At 40.0% G+C, this 22,977-nt stretch overlaps 1 protein-coding gene across 3 annotated transcripts in view; it reads left to right on the top strand.

Moving 5' to 3' along the window:
• LOC119744449 (cleft lip and palate transmembrane protein 1-like protein) overlaps positions 1 to 22,977 on the top strand; it is a 31,941-nt gene that overhangs the window by 6,051 nt on the left and 2,913 nt on the right. For all 3 annotated transcript variants that reach the window (XM_038220391.1, XM_038220383.1, XM_038220399.1), the window contains exons 6-12: positions 17,575 to 17,647; positions 18,380 to 18,497; positions 19,308 to 19,402; positions 19,985 to 20,069; positions 20,935 to 21,038; positions 21,555 to 21,754; positions 22,035 to 22,125. In XM_038220391.1, the coding sequence (XP_038076319.1) occupies positions 17,575 to 17,647; positions 18,380 to 18,497; positions 19,308 to 19,402; positions 19,985 to 20,069; positions 20,935 to 21,038; positions 21,555 to 21,754; positions 22,035 to 22,125 (766 nt within the window). The remainder of the gene's footprint in view (positions 1 to 17,574; positions 17,648 to 18,379; positions 18,498 to 19,307; positions 19,403 to 19,984; positions 20,070 to 20,934; positions 21,039 to 21,554; positions 21,755 to 22,034; positions 22,126 to 22,977) is intronic.

Below are 22,977 nucleotides of genomic sequence, written 5' to 3'. Positions count from 1 at the left end.
AAATGAGCTAATTTGAATGACAACGAAAAAGCCGCTCGGAGTGGCTTTTTACTGTATATATTAAGATGTAAGAAAAGCTATTTAAATGAGCTAATTTGAACGACAACGAAAAAGCCACTTGGAGTGGCTTTTACTGTATATATTAAGATGTAAGAAAAGCTATTTAAATGAGCTAATTTGAATAACAACAAAAAAGCCACTCGGAGTGGCTTTTTACTGTATAAATTAAGATGTAAGAAAAGCTATTTAAATGAGCTAATTTGAATAACAACAAAAAGCCACTCCGAGTGGCTTTTTACTGTATAAATTAAGATGTAAAAAAAGCTATTTAAATGAGTTAATTTGAATAACAACGAAAAAGCCACTCTGAGTGGCTTTTTACTGTATATGTTACCCGCTCTGCAAAAATGAGTCACATGTCTCCAAAGCCACTTTTGAGCTAAAGGTCTTTGAAAGAATGTTGCACAGTGTTTAAGCAATTGGAATCCTCAACAGTTTGGTTTGATGAAAATGGACATTGTGTAGAATTTAAAATGTTGAGGATTCCAATTGCTTAAACACTGTGCAACATTCTTTCAAAGACCTTTAGCTCAAAAGTGGCTTTGGAGACATGTGACTCATTTTTGCAGAGCGGGTCACATATATTAAGATGTAATAAAAGCTATTTAAATGAGTTAATTTGAATAACAACGAAAAAGCCACTCTGAGTGGCTTTTTACTGTGTATATATTAAGATGTAATAAAAGCTATTTAAATGAGCTAACTTGAATAACAACGAAAAAGCCACTCCGAGTGGCTTTTTACTGTATATTTTAAGATGTAATAAAAGCCATTAAAATGAGCTAATTTGAATAACAACAAAAAAGCCACTCGGAGTGGCTTTTTACTGTATATATTAAGATGTAATAAAAGCTATTTAAATGAGCTAATTTGAATAACAACGAAAAAGCCACTCCGAGTGGCTTTTTACTGTATATATTAAGATGTAAGAAAAGCTATTAAAATGAGCTAATTTGAATAACAACAAAAAGCCACTCGGAGTGAGAACGTATAAATGATCGGTTTATCGAGTCCAAGTGCAATTATAATAAAAAAATCAATAGAGGGCGCCATTCATGGGTGGTGAGGGATATCAATTATAAACAGAGGGCGGTATTTAATTTTTATGATAAGGGGTTAATTTACCGATAGAAACAGAGGGCGCTATTTATGGGCGCTAAGGGATCTGATATCAATTATGTAAAGATAAGTGCCGTTCGATAAAAAAAAACAGAGGGCGCTATTTATGGGCGCTAAGGGATCTGATATCAATTATAAAAAGATATAGGTGCTGTTCAATAAAAAACAGAGGGCGATATTTAATTTTTTATTTAAAAATGCAATCATTTTTATTTAAAGTTTATTAAATAGATGGAATACTTTGAGACGCCGCAACTTAAGGATAAGTGCGATCACCATATAATCATCGAGAATGATTTTTAGTTTGTGAAACGTGCGGTGAAATAGTCTCACGTTACTTTGATTTTTCGGCAGAAAATGCGCGAGAAGATCATATCAATTGGTCCGTTTTAAAGAGAAATAAAAATAAAACTGTGGAGAAACTTATTTTTTCTGTGTGTCCAGAGCAAGACTCAGAAGATGTCCAAGAAACAATCAATAAATATAACAAGCTCGTTAATTACAAAACATTGAGGGGAAACGGATGCGTTAAATGATCGTTAATAGCATCGTGTTATTATCACGTCGTTGGATTAGACAAAGAACGAGTTAGAGATTTATTTAAAGTGACTCAAAATCAATTTAATAAAGCACTAAAAAGATACGATGACCACTACAATAAAGGCGGGGCTGAGGGTGACGGCCTAAGAGGTGATATAGAGGTGTAACTCGGTGGATCGCTTTCATAATGTTTATTTACCGAGAATTTGAACTTGTAAGTTTTTCGATATGAGATTTTTTTTCCTTTGCCATCCGTTCGTCTACCAGTTTTTAACTTCTTTTTCAAAGTCTGTACCGTTTTTAATTTTTTGAAGCTTAAAAGATCTCCAACTCTATCATTATACTCACACCCTTGTTGTTGATGATCTGTCCTTTTTCACCTATGATTGAAAATGTCAGTTTGTCGATTATACCGTTTTTAAGTTTTTTGAAATCCTCGACTCTTATCAGGCTCGGGTTCGCGCGTACCCATGGGTACGATTTTTAAGATATCAGAAGGACGACCATCGAGGAAATTTTCACTCGTGCTTAATTGCGGGCAGCGAATAAACAAAAATTTAAACGGATTAATATTGTAAGACCCCGTATACACCACTTTGGGTACCAGTCTTCCTTTGGGTAAATTGAGTAATCGAGAAACTTCTCTGTTTAAACACAATTTGAGTTTCACGTCGGTTACCACCAACGTCACCTTTTTAGATTCTCTAAATATTCGAAAACTTACCCCGGATATAGAATTTAAAATGAAATCGAACCAATCGACGTCATACCACCCCGGTGGTATGGTGACCGAACCGGCGACTTCGGCTGGTAACGCCACTAAATGACTCGGAGAAATAAAATCTAAATCCGGGCACCGGATTAGACGCTCAGAGACAATTTAACGTCATCGTTGAAGATATCATCAATGCAGTAGACGACATGGAAACGAGTATCAATCAATTTCAAGACTCTTTGCAGTATGCCAGAACGCCTTTAAATTTTGTCGTGAAACCGGGTTTGTATTTAATTCCATCGGATATGAACTTGAGGGTTGGAACGCACGACGGATATAACAACAATCTTCAAATCGCTACCCAGAGTATGAAAACTGGTTTGGTGTTAGATTTAAACTCACAACCTCAACCGGACGACTCTTTTGATGACACCGATGACGTCGCGCCACCAACACCCCCAGAACCTATGACGAACGATATTGTATCACCAACACCAGCACCAACACCAGCACCTACACCAACACCAACACCAGCACCAACACCAACTCCAACACCTACAGTTTTAACCCATGAACCCATGAAACTACAAATTCACCAAGACGAAAAATTATCGTTGACGGTAGGAATGTTAGCTATCGTTGGTATGGGTATTTTGGCTTAAGAGGCAACGCGATAAGTCACACTCTAATCTCACACACTAAAAAAGCCTTACCAACTTTGTGCTGGTAAGGCTTTTTTGTTTTTGTTTTGTTTTTAAACTTAATTACAACTATAACTACCATCGTTTTTGTAGGTACGCAAACACCAAGGCTCCCACACCCAAAAACAAAGCCCACGCGTGTTCGGCCAACCACGATACGGACTTACTCAGCGCATTAAATATCCAACTTAGTACGCTGCCTATGATACCCGGCAGAGCACCCAACGCGCTCACTCCGAGTTTTTTAAGAGCAGATGCAAAATTAGCGAGTTGTTTTGAAATCCACTCTTTGATACCGCCTTTTGGTGGTGTTGGTGTAGGTGTTGGCGATGGCGCGGTTGGGGCACCCACACCTCTCACGCTAGCGACGATGCTACTCACTATCGTGCTGATGGCTAAACTAAAAGCGGCTAAAATACTCACTATGGTCACACCTTGTTCTCTAAACAGAGTTCTAATCTTTTCCGCCAGAGTCGTGTCACCGCCTAATATTTTATTAATCGTTTCTTTGATTCTAGCGATCTGACTTTTGAGCCCTCGTTCGTTGGCTTTTGCGGCTTCTGATCTGGCGGATCTTTCAACGTTCAAGTCGCTCAATTTATCGTTTAATTCTCGTCGACCCTCTTCGCTGTGCGATTCGTCGAGTTCTTGTCTCGTGGCTGCAATCTGTTGGTCTAGTTCTGTGAGACGCGCTAAATTAAGTTCTAGGTTACCTCTCAACGTCTGAAGACTTTTGTCTAAACCCTGGAGTTCTCTGTAATTCAATCCTTCCGTTTGAGCACCGGTGTCTTGTTCTAAATCGTCTATAATCTCGATTACCTCATCGGTGACGCTGGGTAGTTCTGTCATGGGGATACTCTCGGGTTGTATCGATCGCAGTTGTTGACTTTGATCGTCACTGAGTGTCTTACGTTCATAATGCGTAAAACCTAATTTGTTTCTAATAAAATCTCTACCGTTTAAACCAATCTTTCTAACATTTTTCTCTATTGACCTCAGAGTCAAAAATTTGTTTGGGTTTCTTTGATCCGTTAACCTTACTAAGTCTTTACCAGTGTCATAAAATAAACCGTCTGTTTTGAGAATAAATTTTTCGTATCTCGGAGATATTGGTTTATTGTATATGTTATAAGTATCGTAAAACTCATCAACGTGACCATTAGTGACCATGCTTCTTCCTTGATCTAAAACGCCATCTATGTCTGGTGGTGCAGTAGTATCAAACGTATCGTCCCAATCCAGATTGGTCTCTGCTACATCATCATCGTCGTAATCATCTTCATCGTAATCATTACCATCAACCGGATCCATGTCAAATCCTCCCTCAGCCATTTATTTAATAAACCTATTTAAATTACGTCGCTTTAATTATACTGCCCGGTAGTATACCCTGGGTAATCAACCAATTTTGCGTGGCTAGAGCTACACTTATAATACCCGTCAATTTAACCGCATCTTCTACGCTTAGTTTGTCTAAATCCGGTGCTTTCATTTTGAGTAGTTTATTTCCTACCTTGGCGTATCCCATCGAAAGACCCGATATGACGGCTCCGTGATAAATCGTATTAGCTATTCCGTTGGTGTCAAAGTTACTCATCGTTTTTAATATAGCAATTTTTAAATTGCTGGTTTATTCCATGTCTAGCGTTTTGGGGGCGCTGGGTGTAGTGGGTTGCGTGACTACCGGCACTGGCTGTACTACCGGCGCAGTTGCCTTACTTTTTAATACCAGCAACCCCACTCCTATTATCGACCCTATAGCTCCCCACATCGCCCAATAGTTGTAGTCTGGTGAGCTCGTAGCATCGTCCGATGTCTTGGTCACTCTCGTTACCGTCGGTGATGACGTTGTTTTTATCGGTTGGGGCGTCTCTGTCTCTGCTGGTTGAGCCGCTGGCGTTGCTGTCGCTGCTTTCTGATCTTCCATTTATTATATTAGGTTTGTTAAATTTCAAATGTTTTGTTGTGATAATCGTAGCTACTAGGGGTTATATAAAAGTTCCGTACTTGTAACAAACGTCGCTCAACATACCAGCCATACTCGAGCTTATAATAGGATCAGAACTCAAGTCGTTGGTGAGTTCTTCTTCAGAATCTATAGTGACGTTATATCCTAAAACTTGTACGGGTGCAACAACGGATAACACTCGCGAAAATAGACTTAAAATTGTATTTACCAACGGTTTGAACAATTTCATTTCCAAATTTAGTTTCGTACAGATGATATAATTTGTCGAGTTCTTTACTGTCAAGAGCTTCGATATATGTTTAACGGTGTATTCCTTTCCCAAGTACTTTCTAGAGTTTCCGGCTGCTACGACACCGCACAAACGATCTTTATGTTCTGCGTTGTGATCTTGCTCGTTCGTTAAAGTAAGTTTTAGGTCCTCCATTTAATTAGAAACGAATTTAATTTTGTTGTAGCTGTTGCAACTTTGTTACGAAAGCGAAGGTATTCGTAGGTGTAAAACGATAAATTAAACGATATGATGATAATAGCCAGAAATTGTAAATACTCAAATATTGCTATCATTTACTTACAGCAAAATACATTTTGTTGACGTTTATTGAATAGGTTGCTGATTTTTGTTGATTAGTAAATTGTAATACCTGTGTAGCTTGTTGAGTAGGTTGCTACTCACCTAACTATTAATTGCTACTCAACTAGCTATTAATTGCTACTCACCTAGCTATTAATTGCTATTTACCTAGCTATTAATTGCTACTCACCTAGCTACTCAAGTAGCTCGTAACTAACTGGAGGTTCGGTGTATACGACCAATTTACTATATTTCACATCTCTCAAACGTCGTTTTATATTATCTCGTTCTTCAATGAGTACGACGTCATTTTCGTCTAATGCTTGATCAAACGATGTTTTATCTTTGCAGTAAAATAATGCCAACCAAGTCGTATTTTCTCTATAATCTTTTAAAACGCTTTTTACTTTTGAGTCAATAACCAACAGCTGTGATTGACGTGTCTTCCGCTAAACGCCATTTTGCTTAGCGCGCACGTCTTTTTACGATATTTAATCTCTTGATCCGAAGCGCAATCGTCTACGATAAACAGCGTAGCAACACCTTCGAGTTCTTTCCTGTAAATGTCGATCGCTTCGTTGAGCGTCATCTTGTACAATTCCGGATCGCAGAGGTATACCTCGGGATCTGCGTGAACCCACTTTCTTTTGATGTACGTTTTATATTTAAAAACGGTAGGGCAAATGATGACTATCGCTTCAAATGTATTTTTGTAGTCTGACTCTAACAGATCCAAAATCCATTTTGTTTTACCCGAATTTGTTTTGCCAACGATTAAAGCGCAATGCGGTTGTGTCATTTTAACTTAACAGAGATTTAAAATTCCTGTCTTCCAAGTTCAATTGAGCATCCATGACCAAAAATACATACATCGTGAGGTCACCTTGACTTTCGGCTTCTCTGTTAAATTGAATGTTGATGCCTCCTCCGTCTCCGAGTTTCCTACCGGATCCGTGAGCGGAATTATCGTCGTTACTTCTAAAATCGAGCCACAGACCGTACTTGTTTTTTAGATAGTCTCCGAGGTCAAAACCCGTCAAATTTAAGTCTTTCGGTATCGCTGCTTTCGGTATCGCTGTCTCCAAAGAACTTGATAATTTCGTTCCAGTGTTGATATTGAAACATGCCTTGACTGTAGAGTTGATTGGGTTTACCTTCTACAGTCACCAATGTTTTGGTTAGTTTTGGATTATAAAATCGCTGCAGATTTTTCTCCAAGGGATCTTTAAACAAAAACAAAATACCCTTGAGACGCCTGATGGGTTGATTGACGCTGACGTTCCAAAGCGTGTCCGATTTGTTGACGGATCTAACTTCTAGCGAGTGGATTTTATCAAACAGGTATTTCATTAAACCCTGGTGTTTATTCCTGATGGTGATAGCTAGGTCTCTGTTGGTCACCACTTCGTATTCGAGAGACAAGTCTGAGATAGAATACATTGCCGCCGTATCTGAACCGTTGACTACTTTATCGTGATCGTTAAACTTTATCTCGTACATCAGAGGTTGTTTTAAACCGCTGGGGTAAAAAGGGTGATGCGAAGTCAGTATACATGTCAATGTCTAGGGGAATACAATATCTGTTACCATAGGCATCCGCGATAGCTTGATCTTTACCGCTGTTGGCGCCCGCGTTAGCATCTTGAGCCCCAGTTCTTAGTTTAGACACGTTTTCTTTTTCTATGCCCGAGTACGCCATGTTTCGAGTTGTCGAGCTGTTGAGCCAATTGTCTTTAAAGTTGTGATACACGTCGGCGTGACGATAACTCACGATTTCGTTACCTTGAAGCCTGATGCTGATTTGGCTGACTAAATTTCTGGCCAAATTGCCAAAAATGGTTCTATTGTTGTTTGTAAACTAGCTTTCAATTTAGAACTCAAAGGTGGAGGCGACAACAATAGAACCATTTTTGGCAATTTGGCCAGAAATTTAGTCAGCCAAATCAGCATCAGGCTTCAAGGTAACGAAATCGTGAGTTATCGTCACGCCGACGTGTATCACAACTTTAAAGACAATTGGCTCAACAGCTCGACAACTCGAAACATGTGCCAGAAACCCCAAAAAACAAAAACAGAAAAACAAATAAAAGAACATCAATACGAAAACAAAAATGGATTTACAGAGTCTAAATGTCTCGAATGCAAAAAGAAAATCAACAAATTTAGAAAGGTGAGAGATCACTGCCACGTCACGGGTAGATATAGAGGTGCCGCGCATGCCTACTGTAATCTAAATTACAAGTTAAACCAGGTTTTACCCCCATACCGGTCGTCTTTCACAATCTACAAAATTACGACGCTCACTTGATCATGCAGAGTATTTCAGAATACGATGACGAAAAGGAAATACAAGTTATTGCTAAAAATTCGGAAAAGTATATTTCGTTTTCGATCGGAAATATGCGATTTATAGACTCGTTTAATTTTATGGCGTCTTCGTTGGATAGATTATCTAAAGCTTGTCCAAGAGAGTCGTTTAAACTACTCAGAGAACATTTTAATCGTCAAAACATCGACTCGTTGTTACAAAAAGGAATTTATCCGTACGAATACATGGACTCGTTTGACAGATTTCAAGAAACCAGTCTACCACCCATCGAAAAGTTTTACAGCAGCCTAAAAGACGAAAATATATCGCGAGAGGACTACGACAGAGCTAAACTGACGTGAAACGAGTTTAAAATTAAAAACATGGGGGAATATCACGATTTGTACGTCACTACTGATACGTTATTACTGGCTTGCGTATTTGAAAACTTTAGGCAAACGTGTATTACAAACTACGCGTTAGATCCGGCTAATTACTACACAGCACCAGGATTGTCGTGGGATGCCTTGTTAAAACACTCGGAGGTTAAACTCGAACTATTGCAAGACGTAGACAAACATTTATTTTTTGAAAAGGCAAAAAGAGGTGGTATCTCAAGCATGGGTGGTACGAGACACCACAAAGCCAACAACAAATACCTACCCGACCATAATCCAAACGAGCCGTCGAGTTACATCACCTACCTCGATGCAAACAATCTGTACGGCTGGGCCATGAGTCAATACCTGCCGTACAAAGACTTTAAATGGGCGTCTACAAAAACGTTTACCGAGTCCAAGATATTATCTCTCAGGAAAACGTCAAACACCGGTTACTGCTTTGAAGTAGACCTCGATTACCCGGACAATCTCCACGACCTGCACAACGATTACCCCCTAGCGCCAGAAAATATCGTCATACCAAAAGAATGGATGTCTGATTATCAAAACGAGTTATTGGATACCGAACCTAGTAGCAACGTGCAAAAATTAACGTGTACCCTTAATCCTAAACAAAATTATGTTTTGCACTACGTCACGTTGCAGTTGTATCTCAAACTCGGCTTGAAACTTAAAAAGGTGCATCGAGTGTTGCAATTTAAACAAGCGCCTTGGATGGCATCTTACATCAACAAAAACACGCAACTTAGAACAAAAGCGACCTCTGATTTTGAGAAAGACTTTTTTAAACTGATGAATAACAGCGTGTTTGGTAAGACGATGGAAAACGTCAGAAACCGGATTGACAGTTACCTACTCAGAGACAGTAACGATGACGATCGAGATAAATACGAAAAAATTATACAGAAACCAAGCTACAAAACAACAACGTCATTTCAGAATGCAAATTGTCATTTGTCGAAAAGTACAAGACTAAAACCGTGTTAAACAAACCAATCTATTGCGGAGTGAGTATCTTAGATCTATCTAAGACGCTGATGTACGATTTTTATTACAACCATTTGAAAGACAAAATCAGGTTGATGTACACAGATACAGACAGTTTGGTACTCATAGTGCACACAGACGACGTATACAAAGATATGTAGCAAAACGGGCAACAATACGACCTTTCGAATTATCCGACGGATCATCCTTTGTACGACCCAACCAATAAGAAAGTGATCGGTAAATTTAAAGACCAGTTTGGAGGTAAAATAATTCAAGAAGTAGTTTGTATAAGACCTAAAATGTACACCATTTTAACCGCTGACATCAACCTGAAAAAAGCCAAGGATGTCACAAAATCGGTCACCTCTAAGAAATTAAAACACCAACACTATTACGACTGCATCTTAAACAAGAAATCTCATTACGAAACCATGACTCACATTAGGTCGGAAAATCACATCCTTTACACCATATCTCAAAATAAACTATCGTTGAGTCCGTTGGACACAAAGAGGTACATTTTACCGGACGGTATAAACACGCTGGCTTTTGGTCACTACGGCGGTAATTGCGTGTCCTTGGGTACGACTTGAAGCTCTTGTCTAACAAGACCCCCCTCTTGCTCGCCCGGGTAATATAAATATCTAACCATAGCGTCTTGCGGTAATTGTTGCTCTTTTGTTTTAACGGTGTTAGCCGGCGATTGCCGGACCTGTTCTAGTTTAACCGCCTGTGACGGCGCTTCAGCTATTAATCTTGTCGTTTCATCATTTATTGCCTTGATCACGCTGGGTAATCGCTCGACCCATTGCGTGTTTCTACTCTCAGGATTTAACATTTCTTGAGCATACTGATGACCAAACAGTCTCTCGGCTAGCGTTCGATTAAATCTTTCTAAGATACCCTGCGATCGGTGGTTTCCTGGTTCACCTATGATAATCTCGACGTTTTTTTAGGTCATCCATTGTTTAAATACGCCTTTAAATTCGGTACCGGCGTCTACTCTCAACGTTTTAGGGTAACTCAAAGGCGATCTCGCGTAAATCTTGACGATAGCATCCCGCATGGAATCCGCCGTTTTAGAAACCAAAGGTTCTGCTTCGTGGTATCGACTCGCAACGTCGACAACCGTCAAAGCGTATTTATAAGTCTTGCGTTTTACTTTATCCCAGGATAGGTATAGCACATCCATTTGGTGAAAGTCGTTTGGTGTTTCAAACTCTCGCGACGTACTCGTAGCCCTGGGTACATACGCAGGACCCGGTAGATAAATTTGCAAGATCGCTTGTTTTTTAAGCCAATCTCTGATTACCTTTTTATCGATTTTTGTTTTATCGTGTAAATGGTCGACGGCGCTCTCACCTCTCCAATAACCGCTTGGGCTATAATACAGTTTTTGAAGTTTATCCATCATTTATTATAATAATAATTTAAAAGGCTTTATACATTAAATAGACGGCGTCAGCTGTTGTAATGATGATAGGAGGTGCGATCGTCAACACCTTAGCTTTTACGGGTTCAAACTTTTTATTTTCAAGTCTGAAACAGAGTAATGCCGACGAGGAGCGTAAGAGACACGATTTAGCGGAAGAACACCTTTGAGTTCTAAATTGAAAGCTAGTTTACAAGTGCCGGGTACGATCACGTTGTCTACACCCAATTGAGGAAACTTGACCCTCAGCGTTTGCCCCGCCGATATACTACTAGGATTGTGGGTAATGACCACCTCTTTTCTCTCACCCTTGATAGATCTTGGTATTTTTAATAGCCTGCTGGGATTGAGCTTTTTTCCATACGCATTCATTTTATTTATACGAGTTTTAAATTTAAAGGTATCTGTAAGCCAAGTAACCCACCAATATCGTTCCTCCCGCGATAAACACCAGTTCTTTTTCTATTTGTTGGTCGCTAGGCTCGTAAAAATCTTCGTGTTTGGGTTCGCGGGGTAACTCGACGTTTTCTCCGGTCATTCCGTTGTAGTAACGCAACGCTTGGTCAGCGTTGTAAAATGCTTGTTTAGAAACATTTTGATTTCTGATACATTCGTTGAGAAATTCAAGTCGTTTCGTTCGTTCTCGAGTCCACTGATCTTTGGCGGCCGAGAGTTGTTCTTCCGCTAAATCGTGTCTCTTACGCTCCTCGTCGGCATTACTCTGTTTCAGACTTGAAAATAAAAAGTTTGAACCCGTAAAAGCTAAGGTGTTGACGATCGCACCTCCTATCATCATTACAACAGCTGACGCCGTCTATTTAATGTATAAAGCCTTTTAAATTATTATTATAATAAATGATGGATAAACTTCAAAAACTGTATTATAGCCCAAGCGGTTATTGGAGAGGTGAGAGCGCCGTCGACCATTTACACGATAAAACAAAAATCGATAAAAAGGTAATCAGAGATTGGCTTAAAAAACAAGCGATCTTGCAAATTTATCTACCGGGTCCTGCGTATGTACCCAGGGCTACGAGTACGTCGCGAGAGTTTGAAACACCAAACGACTTTCACCAAATGGATGTGCTATACCTATCCTGGGATAAAGTAAAACGCAAGACTTATAAATACGCTTTGACGGTTGTCGACGTTGCGAGTCGATACCACGAAGCAGAACCTTTGGTTTCTAAAACGGCGGATTCCATGCGGGATGCTATCGTCAAGATTTACGCGAGATCGCCTTTGAGTTACCCTAAAACGTTGAGAGTAGACGCCGGTACCGAATTTAAAGGCGTATTTAAACAATGGATGACCTAAAAAAACGTCGAGATTATCATAGGTGAACCAGGAAACCACCGATCGCAGGGTATCTTAGAAAGATTTAATCGAACGCTAGCCGAGAGACTGTTTGGTCATCAGTATGCTCAAGAAATGTTAAATCCTGAGAGTAGAAACACGCAATGGGTCGAGCGATTACCCAGCGTGATCAAGGCAATAAATGATGAAACGACAAGATTAATAGCTGAAGCGCCGTCACAGGCGGTTAAACTAGAACAGGTCCGGCAATCGCCGGCTAACACCGTTAAAACAAAAGAGCAACAATTACCGCAAGACGCTATGGTTAGATATTTATATTACCCGGGCGAGCAAGAGGGGGGTACTTCGAGAAGAGCCACGGATCCCATTTGGAGCGTGGACATCTTCAACGTTGAAAAAAGAACGAGTCAATTTAAAATGGTTAACGGAAAAAAAGTGACGACGGGCCCACGCTGTATTACCTGCAAGGCGGCCCAAAAAGGAGTTTTGTTAGACAAGAGCTTCAAGTCGTACCCAAGGACACGCAATTACCGCCGTAGTGACCAAAAGCCAGCGTGTTTATACCGTCCGGTAAAATGTACCTCTTTGTGTCCAACGGACTCAACGATAGTTTATTTTGAGATATGGTGTAAAGGATGTGATTTTCCGACCTAATGTGAGTCATGGTTTCGTAATGAGATTTCTTGTTTAAGATGCAGTCGTAATAGTGTTGGTGTTTTAATTTCTTAGAGGTGACCGATTTTGTGAAATCCTTGGCTTTTTTCAGGTTGATGTCAGCGGTTAAAATGGTGTACATTTTAGGTCTTATACAAACTACTTCTTGAATTATTTTACCTCCAAACTGGTCTTTAAATTTACCGATCACTTTCTTATTGGTTGGGTCGTACAAAGGATGATCCGTCGGATAATTCGAAAGGTCGTATTGTTGCCCGTTTTGCTGCATATCTTTGTATACGTCGTCTGTGTGCACTATGAGTACCAAACTGTCTGTATCTGTGTACATCAACCTGATTTTGTCTTTCAAATGGTTGTAATAAAAATCGTACATCAGCGTCTTAGATAGATCTAAGATACTCACTCCGCAATAGATTGGTTTGTTTAACACGGTTTTAGTCTTGTACTTTTCGACAAATGACAATTTGCATTCTGAAATGACGTTGTTGTTTTGTAGCTTGGTTTCTGTATAATTTTTTCGTATTTATCTCGATCGTCATCGTTACTGTCTCTGAGTAGGTAACTGTCAATCCGGTTTCTGACGTTTTCCATCGTCTTACCAAACACGCTGTTATTCATCAGTTTAAAAAAGTCTTTCTCAAAATCAGAGGTCGCTTTTGTTCTAAGTTGCGTGTTTTTGTTGATGTAAGATGCCATCCAAGGCGCTTGTTTAAATTGCAACACTCGATGCACCTTTTTAAGTTTCAAGCCGAGTTTGAGATACAACTGCAACGTGACGTAGTGCAAAACATAATTTTGTTTAGGATTAAGGGTACACGTTAATTTTTGCACGTTGCTACTAGGTTCGGTATCCAATAACTCGTTTTGATAATCAGACATCCATTCTTTTGGTATGACGATATTTTCTGGCGCTAGGGGGTAATCGTTGTGCAGGTCGTGGAGATTGTCCGGGTAATCGAGGTCTACTTTGAAGCAGTAACCGGTGTTTGACGTTTTCCTGAGAGATAATATCTTGGACTCGGTAAACGTTTTTGTAGACGCCCATTTAAAGTCTTTGTACGGCAGGTATTGACTCATGGCCCAGCCGTACAGATTGTTTGCATCGAGGTAGGTGATGTAACTCGACGGCTCGTTTGGATTATGGTCGGGTAGGTATTTGTTGTTGGCTTTGTGGTGTCTCGTACCACCCATGCTTGAGATACCACCTCTTTTTGCCTTTTCAAAAAATAAATGTTTGTCTACGTCTTGCAATAGTTCGAGTTTAACCTCCGAGTGTTTTAACAAGGCATCCCACGACAATCCTGGTGCTGTGTAGTAATTAGCCGGATCTAACGCGTAGTTTGTAATACACGTTTGCCTAAAGTTTTCAAATACGCAAGCCAGTAATAACGTATCGGTAGTGACGTACAAATCGTGATATTCCCCCATGTTTTTAATTTTAAACTCGTTTCACGTCAGTTTAGCTCTGTCGTAGTCCTCTCGCGATATATTTTCGTCTTTTAGGCTGCTGTAAAACTTTTCGATGGGTGGTAGACTGGTTTCTTGAAATCTGTCAAACGAGTCCATGTATTCGTACGGATAAATTCCTTTTTGTAACAACGAGTCGATGTTTTGACGATTAAAATGTTCTCTGAGTAGTTTAAACGACTCTCTTGGACAAGCTTTAGATAATCTATCCAACGAAGACGCCATAAAATTAAACGAGTCTATAAATCGCATATTTCCGATCGAAAACGAAATATACTTTTCCGAATTTTTAGCAATAACTTGTATTTCCTTTTCGTCATCGTATTCTGAAATACTCTGCATGATCAAGTGAGCGTCGTAATTTTGTAGATTGTGAAAGACGACCGGTATGGGGGTAAAACCTGGTTTAACTTGTAATTTAGATTACAGTAGGCGTGCGCGGCACCTCTATATCTACCCGTGACGTGGCAGTGATCTCTCACCTTTCTAAATTTGTTGATTTTCTTTTTGCATTCGAGACATTTAGACTCTGTAAATCCATTTTTGTTTTCGTATTGATGTTCTTTTATTTGTTTTTCTGTTTTTGTTTTTTGGGGTTTCTGGCACTGACAGTTGCTCGAGTAATTGGGATAAATTGGTTTCTCGCAAATCCAACACGTGTTTGTTTTATCATGATGTTCTTTAGCTCGCTCGTTAAATTTCATGGGTTTTTTTTTTTAAATATGCAATTTATGTCGCTTTGTATTTTTAACATTTTATTTACAAACTTTGATGCGGCATCTTTACCTCTATAAGTCTCTTGATACGCATTGGTGCCGTCGCATCTAACTACTACCAACGAGTAACCGCTTGTTTTGTGAATGTTTGTCTTTTGCGTGTTGTCCTTTTTATCGTCCAAGTTTTTTTCTAATATCGATTCAAAGTCGGCGTAAACTACAAACGGTGCTTTTTGTTTAAACCTGTAGTTTTTAAATTCTAACATTGGCACATCGTTTTCGTCGACTATCCACTCGTTATTTACATATTTTCGCTTAGCGGTAGGAAATACAATCTTTGACGGATGTGTATCTATACCGTTACAATCGGTCATGTGTCTATCTAATTGTACTTGCGTTCTATAATGACACAGACACCTTCGACAAAAATATTTCTTACTTTTATGTTTTGTAACGTTGTAAATCAATCTCGAAAAATTATTTATCCAGCAGTAGTGATGCTTGTTGCCCTCAGAAAACAAAAACAGATCGATAGGTCGTGACTCTGCTTTGTAGTTTTTAGACACGTATAACGGATATATTTCCCCCTCATAACCGTATATACGTTTATCGTTAAATTATTTTGTCTTTCTATCTTTGGTATCTGGTCGATCGGTGTTGGAAAGTCTACGCCTTTAAATTTGAGTCCGTCGTCTTTGGTGTATACAACAGGTTCTTCTTTATGAATTTTATATTTAGGATCGTTTTTATGTTATTTTTTACTTTATCCGTATACAAGCCAAGAGCAGCTCTCAAACACCATCTCAAACACTCGTCGTCTTTGTTTTTAATGTTTATCATCGCCGTTTTCTGTTTGATACATTTTGGTAGGTCAATATAAGAACTACCCTCACGGGGTTAAACCTGTTGATGTTGATATACAATGCCATTATCTTTTTTAAAACCCAACCCGATCCTTGATTCGTATACCTTTCATCCTTTTTAAATAGCTGGTCGATGTCTTCTTTTAAAACCTGTTTTATTTGACTTTGATTTAAAACGACTCTCTGATCGGTAAAATGTGTAGCTTCGATCGTTTCGATCGTACCATCCGGTTTGGTTTTTTCGTATTTTATTTTGATTGCGAGTTCTACTTTTAAACCTCTTAGCTCTCTCAATTCTGACTTGATTTTATTTACAATTTGATCTTTGTGCGTATCAAAAAATCTGACTAAATCGTCGTTAAAAAGTCTAGGAATCAGTTCCCAGTTTCTAAAGTTGTTTCTAAACCTCCTCGTCGCTCTAAACTCAGCCTCTTGAAAATCCTCGGGTTGCCTAGAGTTTTGAATCGCTGAGAATAAATCTTTTTTCAAAAATCGACCTTTATAACCCGTCGGGTTATATTCTAGATCGTAATCGTCTACAATCTGTTTGAGCTCATGTAGCGTCTTTTTCCTCAAGTTTTTGAATCGAGCTTCGTAGTTTTTTATCCCGTTGATGTAGACTTTACGCGTAATAGCAACATTTTGATTGTACGGTATATTATATCGCTGGACGTAATCGCGCAGCGTGGCTTTATTCCATCTAGAAAAACGATTGGCCTGATCATATTCATCATTTATATATATCAATATAATTTTTTAAATTTTTTTTAAGAGGTCAGACTTTTGGATTTATAAGCAATCAGACTCACCGGCTGGTGAGAGAGAGATCTTCAATACGAGAGATATTGGGCCCGGTTTTGGCCAGGGGCTGAGACTGAGATATTGGGAGGGAGATCTATTTGGGGAGGGGGCGGGGCCGGGGCGGGGGGCGGAGGGTGGGGATCATTGGGGGCGGGGTAAAGTCTGGTACCCTCCCTATCCTTCTACTGGGTTTAATGTCCTTTTTATAATGTCCTGTCTTTTAACCCTATAAACCCCTAGGTCTTTTTTTTGCTAGGATGCATTGTCAATTCTTCAAAATCATCCACTGCCTCCATGTAAAAATTGGATATTGCCTCAATCCTCCAAAATCATCTGTTATTTCTTGAATTTGTTCAGTGGGAGGTGATCACCGCCTCAATCCCTCAAAATCCTTCAAAATCCCCAGCTTTCAAACTATTGAAACAGTGTGGATGATATCCAGAAGTAGTGCGGAAGACATCCAGTATAACCTAGCCCTACGTATATACATGGCTGAACATAAACAATGCAAAAGTACAGCCTAAGACCTCGACACAATTTTGTGCATCCTTCAGAATCATCTCGCTCTTCAAGGAATTTAGCCTCGATCCTCCAAAATCCTCAAAATTTGCTCGATCGATGGAGGATTGGGGAGGTTTAGGGTTAATATAGCATAGTCAGTGCCCTTTCTTGCAGAAACCCAGCAGAAAAATCCTGATTTTTGCTGTTTGATTAAATCTTTCAAAATGTTTAAATGGAGTAGAGGAATTCAACTGAGGTTAATGTCATTGTATGTAATGTTGATTTGATTTATAGAGACTTGCAGTTAAGATCTTCAAGTCACAAATGTAGGGAATGCGATTTGCATTAGTCATTAACAGTGTTCCTATATTTTTAAGATTTGAGGTATTTTGATTATTAACAAAACTTGTATTTCTCTTTGATCTTAGATTAACCCAGCGAGGGGAATACCTACCCATTTTATTTATCAACAACTTGGTGCATAAAAGCAAACAATTAAAGGTGAGCTCAGTGCTTTTGTATATACATCTAGTTCAAGATTCGAAAACTTTCATAGTGTGAAACTTAATTCAGTGGGCCGTGGTGGTTAACCAATTTTGTGGGAACATCTGTTTTGTAAATAATCGTTTTAAAGTTCTGGTTGTGGAGAACCAAGGATTCCTCAAGCGATTTCATTACACTGTATGATGAAACCTGTTGACAGAAGATAATGATTAAAAACCACGTAGGATCCTTTGCAATTATCCGGAAAAGTACCTGCCAGAATCTTGCTCAAAGTGAAGATAGGAATCTTGCTCAAAGTGAAGATGGGACTGGTATCAAATACCCTGTGAAATTATGCCGCCTGAAACGGAGCATCAGAAAGAAAACAAACGTTGAAGGTGATTTCAAAATAACATGCCCGCGGGCACAACATTTTTACATTAGCAACAGATTTTGGTAATGAAACCAATCAAAAGTGCCCCAGGCACTGTAGCTAGCAAGCCTGAAGAAACCTGTAGAGAGGAGACAATGCAGAAGACATTGCAATTCAAGACATGGGAGGAAAACCCCAGAAGAATATTCTGGGGGGAACCCACGGAATCATGCAGGGATTGAAAACTCAATCCACTGGTGGACCAGGGCAGGATTCGAACCCGGACCATAAAGGTGGAAAGTGAGGAGAGAACCAATGCGCCAACCTGACTCAACAATTGTGTAAATATTATGTATTTTGTTGTATATCCTTTTCAGCCCATTAATGCAAGCACTGTGGAGATGCCCCTGCGTATCCTGTACAGCCCTATCTCCATCGGCTGGCTCAGACTCTACTCAACCCTTGAGCAATCCGTGAAGATGATGCAGGGCCTAGGTCAGTCCTCTCACCATTATCAGTTAGAGCGCCCTGAGTTGGCATTACTAACCAAGTGGCAGGCAAAAACGAATATGCTTGGACTACTCTAGTTGAGAACAGGAGCTCAGGGCACGACTGCATTGCATCTTAACCTAACCCTGCCAAATGCAACACAGTTCATCAGGTGGAAAAGTCTGGTGCGCTTTGATGCATTCAGCTACCAACACCAGTGCATAAATGCTAGATCTGGAAACAATGAGAGCCAGTCCCATTGAACAATGCCACAGTTCTATCCTGCTGCATTTGGTGACCACAGACTCTGAGGCAGAATGTCCTTGAGACGTTTGGCCTGATGGATTGCTACAGTGACTTGGCAGGCTTGTCACTTAATAGACAAGTGTTGCATGTTGCTGGTTTGGCAGGGTTTCTAGCCAAAATGCCCTGGAGAATTCAGGTTGAAGCACAGCTGGGAGACAGGAACAAAGACGTGTCGTGATGATGTTTTGACCAGCCTTTGACTAGAGCCGTTCACACATCGCTGCTAGTGCATGGCGTAAATCACAACAGTAATCAACCACTAGTCGACAAATGGTCTTTACACAAACTTGCTCATAATTGACTAATGTCAGAGTTCATTAAGACAGAGTCAAGCTGGTCGGTCCCTGACTCAAAATCTAAGCGAACTACTAATTCTTGTCTGCCAGCTACCTCGTGCTTGCAACTTTAAATATCCGATAGTGCTAGATTTCTTGCAGTATGAAGCAGAAGAAGATTGAGGCAGTGTTCAAACCTTCGAGTACTCATGAATATTTCTTCTTTTTCTTGCAGGTTTTGGCGAGAAAGACACCGAAGAAGTCTTGTCCCTGTTCACAGACAGTGGTCTCTACCTTTTGGCACTGACGGTTGTTATATCAATGTTTCATGTGAGTTTTGAATTGTGTGTGTGTGATCCAACCAGAGCTACTCTTGTTTAAGTTGGGAGTACAAGTGTTATGAAACCTTTAACATTTGAAACCAAAAGTTGTTTTTTATATTGCAAGTGTCCCCGTCTAATGAGTGGCAACTCCTTGGGGTTTCCCCAAGATCTGGGGAATTTTGGCCAGGCCTTGGGAAAGGTTCACTCAATATTTATTTGCGGCACTTTGTGAGCCCTATGTGTGAATAATACATGTGAGAGGGTTTTACTGCTATTCTGATGCATAATCCAGAAACCGTGGGAATTTTTTTTTTCCGGTCATTTTGGATTTTTTTTTTCAATTTTGAAGAGTGTCCAGGCGTGGGTCCAGGGGGGGGGGGTGGTTTGGGTGTCGAAACCCCTCCCCCCCCCCCCCCCCCCGACACCTAAAAAAACAAATATTATAACAGTAAGTGCATCAGTAATGTGCTGACAACAAACCTGACGGGCCTGAACCCCCCTTGCAAAAATTCCCGGATACGCCCCTGGCGTCCGACTCCCAAGGTGTCAAAAGACTTTAACAGTTTATTGACTGTCATCACTTTTGCAGTTGCTGTTTGATTTCCTGGCGTTCAAGAACGACATCTCGTATTGGAGAAAGCGAAACACCATGGCAGGTCTCTCCACAAGAACAGGTGACATGTTGACACGTTTTGTCAACAAAACTGACAGAAAACAAGACAGAGAACACCAAATTCTGTTCAGTTGATTCAGAATGGCTATTCACTGGGAGTCTTTTCATGCATGTGGCCTACATAATGGGCCGAGTTAACCCCATTTATTTGTGCTGTAGGGTTCAGTTGACCCTACATTGCTCTGGGCCCTTGGCGACCCTCAAATCCTCTGCCGGGTTTGTCCCCCTGGCCTGTAAGCCAAGAAAGGGGGATCTTGCGATAGTGTATTCCTTCTGTGTGTCTGTGTGTTCCATTTTGGTTAGGTCAACTGTTTAGTGCTGTCATATGAAAAGTCAGACTTCAATCTCAACCAAACTTGGTGACAATAATCTTTGGGTAGGGGGACTTCAGATGACTTGAGACATTTGATGTAAAAGGTCATGTAGGGATCACATGAGGTCATTGTTGTTTTTGGATTATAGATAAACTGAAAGTGCTGTCATATGAAAAGTCTGACTTCAATCTCAACCAAACTTGGTGACAATAATCTTTGGGTAGGGGGACTTCAGATGACTCGAGACATTTGAGTCAAAGGTCATCTAGGTATCAAATGAGGTCATTGTTGATTTTGGTTAGGTCAACTGAAAAGTGTGCTTACTAACTGACTGTATAAATGCTGCCTGCATGCCAGGGGGATCGCGCAAGTTTAACTTGCAGTATTTTTATTTTGGATTTTTCATTTTCCCCAATCTACAGTTGGGGGCATTGCTATAGTTGGGGGCAACAATGAGATGTCTGCCAAAATGTTAACGTCAACTGACACTACTGTGAGCTCTGGTTTGATATTGGTTGTAAGTTGTATTATCTTTCTCATTTGTTTGTATAGTTGTATGGCGTGGTTTGAGCCAGATCATCATATTTCTGTACCTACTGGATCAGGACACAAGCCTGCTTATTCTCATACCGGCTGGTATAGGTACTGTCATTGAAGTAAGTAGAAATACAACAGCAAATTGGAGGAAAGGCTCTGTACAGGAGCAAGAGATTTACAACTTTCAAAAGCCCTGCGGCTGGGACATGCCGCGTGTGCGTACTGGTTCCATATTTTGTTTGCAACATACCCGCTAATGGCCATAAGCCAGCTAGTCTGAATCTCTGACCCGACAATTGCCTGATGTATATCAATTGTCCCCTTTCGTCTGAGGTGTAGGGTTAGGGAATCAGACTACAAGAACAGCATTTCTTCTTGTTTTTTTTCCGGCATCCATGAACACAAAACTTTAAACAGGCCAGTGGATCGATATTTGCTATAAAATGCTAACCCCCAAATCCGTCCATTTCTGAAAATTACAGCACAAGCAAATGCTGTATATTACCTTTAGGAAGGAGCAATATTCCACCACCCGGCCTAAAAGAATCATGTTGAACTGATGGTATGTTCTTTTAATTGAAAAATAAAATAAATAATAAGTCTTTTCTTGTCTTCTTGTTTTGTGACTTCCACAGATGTGGAAAGTTAAAAAGGCATTCAAAGTCCAACTGTCCTTCACCGGTATCAAACCCAGCATATCGTTTGGCACAACGACAGATTCCGAGAAGGCGACTGAACAGATAGATTCACAGGCCATGCAATACCTGTCCTATGTCCTGTACCCGCTGTGTTTGGCCGGTGCTGTGTACTCCCTTCTCTACGTGCCCCACAAGAGGTAGAAGTTTCACTTGTGTAAAGGCTGGTCTGTAGTCGGTCGCGCAGTGGTCTCTCGACTGAAAAATTTACCCTCGATCATCATGCTTTATAGTTGCATGTCGCCGAAGCACGCACAAATACTCCAAAAAAAATTATCATAGCTATTCAAAAACCTTTGCAGAATTTTCCTTTTTAATGTTTTTTTGTCAATTTCTATGTCAGTGTAACAAAGTTTTTGGTAGATGTTCATGTGTGTATTAATCAATTTTCCCAAAATTTGATCATTTTTTCTCTTGTAGCTGGTATTCATGGGTCATTAAGAGTCTAGTCAACGGTGTTTATGCATTCGGCTTTCTCTTCATGCTACCACAGTTATTTGTCAACTACAAGGTGAGGTTAAGCAAGAAGTTCCTCTTTAAATAAGGGAATAAATATGTGCTTGGCCAGGACAAGTATGTTTAAAACCGGCTAGGGACCTGGTCGCCGATGATGGCCCTAGCTGAACGCATAAGTACCTTTCGGTCAGAAAGTCAAAGCAAGTCCAAAATTCACAAATATAAAACCATGTTGTTCAACAATTTACTGCATGTCTTGTGAAACACCCCTCTTGCCATGTCTATGGTATGTGCCTCGCGTGTAATGCTAAAAATCTCCTTATATGGAAATTGGCGCACATGGCATGTAATGCACATTGTGGCGCAGAACACAGGAATTGTGTTCAAAACCAGCCAGTGTTTTACCGGCGGTTTGAAATCACCCATGTGACTGGCTCTTGACCAATAGGAATGGGTAAACTGTCTCAGGTATTTATGAATCTGAAGTATAAGTCATTTACAAGATCATTCTCACATTCAAAACGCTTCACGGTTCTGCTCCACTTGTATGTTTTATTTCAACCAAAAAAAAAGCCATTTGGGGTGGGTCTGCAACCCTCTGAAGAAAAAGGTGTTTTTTTTTCCTTGGGGCACAAACAGATTTACTTTGCAAGCAGACTGGCTCCCGGTCCATACATTATCGATACTGATTGTTGGGTAGGTACCAGCCTACAGTTAAATAATATTTCAAAAAACTAAACATGGGCCGATTTTTTTTACCATGTCTCATTCAAAAGTGAATAACTTTTGTATTGCTGGAAGAATAGCAATTAAAAAAAATCTACTTTTCCTGGGAAATTTGTGGTAACACTTCGAAATTTGTTGTTCCACTGGGAAATTTGTTGTAAGTTCCTGTTTTTCGCCCCCA

The sequence above is a fragment of the Patiria miniata genome, unplaced genomic scaffold, assembly GCF_015706575.1.
Source record: "Patiria miniata isolate m_02_andy unplaced genomic scaffold, ASM1570657v1 HiC_scaffold_12, whole genome shotgun sequence".
NCBI classification, from domain to species: Eukaryota; Metazoa; Echinodermata; class Asteroidea; order Valvatida; family Asterinidae; genus Patiria; species Patiria miniata.
This window is presented reverse-complemented; position numbering and strand designations above follow the sequence as displayed.